This window comes from Anoplophora glabripennis, unplaced genomic scaffold (genome assembly GCF_000390285.2).
Source record: "Anoplophora glabripennis isolate ALB-LARVAE unplaced genomic scaffold, Agla_2.0 scaffold1502, whole genome shotgun sequence".
In the NCBI taxonomy this organism is placed as follows: domain Eukaryota; kingdom Metazoa; phylum Arthropoda; class Insecta; order Coleoptera; family Cerambycidae; genus Anoplophora; species Anoplophora glabripennis.
This window is the reverse complement of record NW_019417605.1, coordinates 8,979-13,432: the sequence shown is the minus strand read 5'-3', so window position 1 is coordinate 13,432 and position 4,454 is coordinate 8,979. Positions and strand designations below refer to the sequence as shown.

General features: G+C 38.2%; 1 protein-coding gene across 1 annotated transcript; it reads left to right on the top strand.

Annotated features, from left to right (window-relative positions):
- The first annotated feature begins 2,975 nt into the window (after window positions 1-2,975).
- LOC111692417 lies at window positions 2,976-3,545 on the top strand. The gene has a single exon (XM_023456426.1). The coding sequence runs from the start codon at window positions 2,976-2,978 to the stop codon at window positions 3,543-3,545; it is 570 nt and encodes a 189-aa protein (XP_023312194.1).
- The last annotated feature ends 909 nt before the right edge of the window (window positions 3,546-4,454 follow it).

The following is a 4,454-nucleotide window of genomic DNA, read 5'->3' as shown; positions in this document are numbered from 1 at the left end:
TTTTGGCGAAGGGCATTAAATAATTCTGAAACCACTTGGCGCCCGATTTTTTTTTATTAGTAGGATCCACGCCCCCACTGAGAAATCAACTAGCCAAAAACAAAAATTACTACGTTAGCAAAAACAAATAGGCAACATCACTGTTATTTAAAAATTAAAATTTTTAAAGTTAAATAAATAAAGAAGAAAAAATAATAAAGGGGGAGATAATAAGGGTTAACAGTATATTCTGTTAGGACCCCCTTTCTTTAAATTTTTGTTAATTATTTCAATTTCTTCTACCAAACAAATGACAATTGTAGAAGAAATTGGTAGGAAGTCATAAATACAAAAAAGTGATGAAATCTTATAGCTAAAACTAGACTAAAATTGCACTGTTCACTTCACTTTAATCACTTGACTTACTTGTAAACTCTGTAACGATGTTCGGGACGGATGAAGATGAAGTCGGTGGTGCTGACCTGGTAGAAGGTAGAAGTTGGTTGTAGGAAATTTTTTATCGGCATTTCCATATTGGATGATGATGTTCTGATTAGAAAACTTCACTTAATTTAACAGTTTTTCTTTTTACATTTAAATGTTTTTCTTTATTTTCACTTTAACTTTTTTCCTTATTTTTACATTACCGCTTCTTTTTTAGTAGATAGTTAAACGATGGAAGTTGCCTGTGCTCTTATGTCCTTTATCACACTTGCAGTAATTCGTTTTTTAAACGTTTTCATGCAAAAGAATATTGCAAAGCCGCAGATCACTAGCAGAGACAAAATTACTATCGTTCCGGAAATAATTATTGCTGAATAAATTTGTGGATTAGTGCTACCATTATTTTGATTCACTAAAATTTCTTCCTTTGTATTTTGATTCCCCATTTTGCTTGATTTTAAAAACTTCACTTGCAAATGCGCTACATCCTGGAATCTTCTAACAAAATCCTGGCAGGATCGCCATGTGGTATTAACATCTGGGTTAAGGTATATTTTGGTGTTAATTCATAGGGAGTTCGAGTTAAGACTAATTTTATTTTCTATAACTACAACAATGTAAGTTTTTGCTGAGTAAGAATAATGTATTGTCATTGCTCACGCGACCGGATCTAGGATCTTTGACCCATCGCGTATTGCATTTATTGCAAAGTTGCAAATAGCGGTTAATGACAGTACAGGAGTTCGAGTTGCCACTGTCCCTCGGTTCTGCGTTCCGCGTATGCGTCTAATAAAAATCGTTTTAATTCTCTCCATCCCAAAAATGAACGATTTCTAGTAATGGCCCTAGCTTTATCAGTTAATTTGGTTTCAATTATAGCGAAAAGAATGTCTTTTTCTTCTGGTTTAATCAAGGACACCGCTTTGTCACAATTATCTATGAATTCGTATAGTTTCCTTTTGTTACCTCAAAACGGATTAGCATTTTTTCTGCAATTTCTAGAGATAGAGATATTATTTCTGTTTTAGGTTTTGAACTTGAGGGTAAGCCTAATTTTGGATATAGACACATGCGAATTGACTTACAGTAGGATGATGCAAATGCTGGACCTCATCTGACTGGTTTCAATGCTGAACAATGTTCACTTGAAGTTCCCTGCAGTTGAATTTTTTCTTCCAAAATTCGGAGGATTTTCCGCCTGTTGAATCTCACTTCTGACACCAATTTTTTATAATGGAACCTTTCCTTGAGATGAGGATTGAGACACTGACACCTTTTCTTTAATATTTTATTAATTACTTGACTAACACTACTATTACTATTCGAGGTAGTTGTTGAATATAATAAATTTTGATATCGGCGATGGTATGTCTCGGTTTCGTTGATTAATTATGAATGAATGTTTTGGCAGAGAGGTTTTTATTTTATACAATTCAACATGAAACATCACTGGCGTACAATCAGATTTTAATGTACACTGTTTACAATTATTTAGACTGCTGTCGCTGAAAGATAAACAAATAATTGGTTTGATATATCTACAACATTAACTTACGATTAAGCACAAAGGATTCATATAGTGGACACCGGGGCACAATGGTCATAGGGGCACAGTGGACACTTTTAAATAACTTTATTTAGGATAAACATTTCGTTGTTGCCATCTTTCGCCGATATTAAGAATTACGTCGCTGTCACGTGTCTGTAATACTAGCTTCGTATGTTAATCAGTTTTGACTAAGCAGTCAATTTTGGTAAGTTTGAATTTTATTTATATCTTTTTTACCTCAAAGGGTTTTTGTAAAATATTAACGCCATTTCGTTCTATAGAGTTTTTTGGATATAATGCTCTCATAATAATTGCAAATATTAACTAGATTAATCGGATGATTGATGATTATTAAAGAAGGTTATATTTGGGGTATACCGGACACATTTGATCAGGGGTACAGTGGTCACTACTTTTGAAGTTCAAATTAAATTTATTTGTTTGGGGGTTCACTGGCCACTGTTTTTTTATGTAATATCGAGAACTTTGTTCAGAGCTACTTTTTTTATTCTAGAAAATGGTACGTAATAGGCATCGTAAATCTAGTATTGGAACAACAGATAAAGAAACCATGTTAGAACCTGTGAAAGGTGTTTTAAATGGAGGCGTATCTATGAATGCAGCAAGCATTCGTTACTCCATATCCAGAACTACATTGAGACGTTAAGTCGATAAATGTAAAAATTTAGACATTAATTGGGATTTTGCGACATTAGACGCCGTTCCAAAAATGGCCCCCAACTATAATTGTAGAAAAATTTTTACAGATCGTGAAGAGAATGAATTCGCAAAATATTTTAAAATTTGCTCCAAACTTCACCACGGACTGCCACCTAAAGCTGTAAAAAGATTAGCCTATGATGTAGCTTTAGCAAACAACAAGAAAATACCGCAGTCATGGAATTAGAATAAATCAGCAGGTGAAGATTGGTTCACAAGTTTCATGAAGAGAAATAAAGACTTGTCAATTCGTTCAGCAGAAGCTACTACTATAGCAAGAGCAATGGGCTTCAACAAACCTGTTGTTCATAACTTCTACGATAAATTGGAAAAGACGATGAACAAATACAAATTTGGACCAGAAAAAATATATAATACAGATGAGACGGGATTGACGACAGTTCAAGGACCAACGAAAGTTTTGGCTGAGAAAGGTCAGCGACAAGTCGGCCAAGTAACATCTTCGGAAAGGGGCTGCCTAGTTACGATGTGCGGAACTATAAATGCGATAGGAAATTCAATTCCACCATTCCTTATATTTCCACGTGTAAATTATAAGGAATACATGATTAAAGGAGCTTCCCATGGCACTGTAGGTGCTGCCACTCCATCTGGATGGATATCAGCGGAAGTATTTGTAAAATATTTAGAACATTTTATACATCATTTACATTCCAGCAAAGATAATCCCGTCTTACTGATCATGGATAACCATGAATCCCACATTTCTTTGAGGGCTATTGATTTAGCAAAGTCTAATGGAGTTATACTATTACCTATCCCTCCGCACACCAGCCACCGGTTACAACCATTAGACCGATGTGTGTATGGTCCACTGAACCGCTCGCCGTAAAATTCCTCCAATCCACGGTAGTGTGGGGGTGGTTTACACGAACCAGGAAAAGGCTGAGACTTTCGCCGACAGCCTGGAACTGCAGTGTAGACTGCCTCAGCTGCCCGACGAAGACAAGGAGTTCGAGATAGTGGCTGAGCGCGCGGCCCGACGCGTCGACAGAGAGCCAGACAATGACATAATCCCCCCCGCAACACCTGACGAACTAAGACTGACAATACGCAGACTTAAAAACAGAAAAGCCCCCGGACCCGACAATATACATAACACGACACTTAAACGACTACCACACAAGGGCATCATGGCCCTACTAAACATAACAAACGCGACACTCAGACTAAGACACTTCCCTACCCGCTGGAAAACAGCAAACATAATCCTTATCCCAAAACCCAACAAAGATCACACCATCCCATCCAACTACCGGCCCATTAGCCTGCTCCCGGCTATGAGCAAAGTGGTAGAAAAAATTATCCTAACCCGTCTAAGAACCCACTCCCAAGAACTGCAAGTCATTCCAGACGAGCAGTTCGCCTTCCGACCCAATCACTCCACTGAACTCCAAATCCTTCGCCTTACCGAGCACATCACGGCGGCCTTCAACAGGGGACAGTACACTGGTGCTGTCTTCCTGGACGTCGCAAAGGCCTTCGATACGGTTTGGCATGAAGGCCTACTGATGAAAATGCTCACCAACCAATATCCCATATCCTTTACCAAACTCATAAAATCCTACCTACACCACCGAAAATTCCGCATCCAAATCCAAGATTCCCTTTCCACCACCCGTCCCATGGAGGCCGGTGTCCCCCAGGGCACCGTCCTGTCCCCACACCTATACACCATTTACAACTCCGACATCCCACATCCCCCCAACACCAACATATACTTATACGCCGACGACCTGAC

Bases quoted from the DNA above. Each gene is read 5' to 3' on its own strand.
- LOC111692417 (XM_023456426.1), top strand. From the start codon at position 2,976: ATGGGCTTCAACAAACCTGTTGTTCATAACTTCTACGATAAATTGGAA.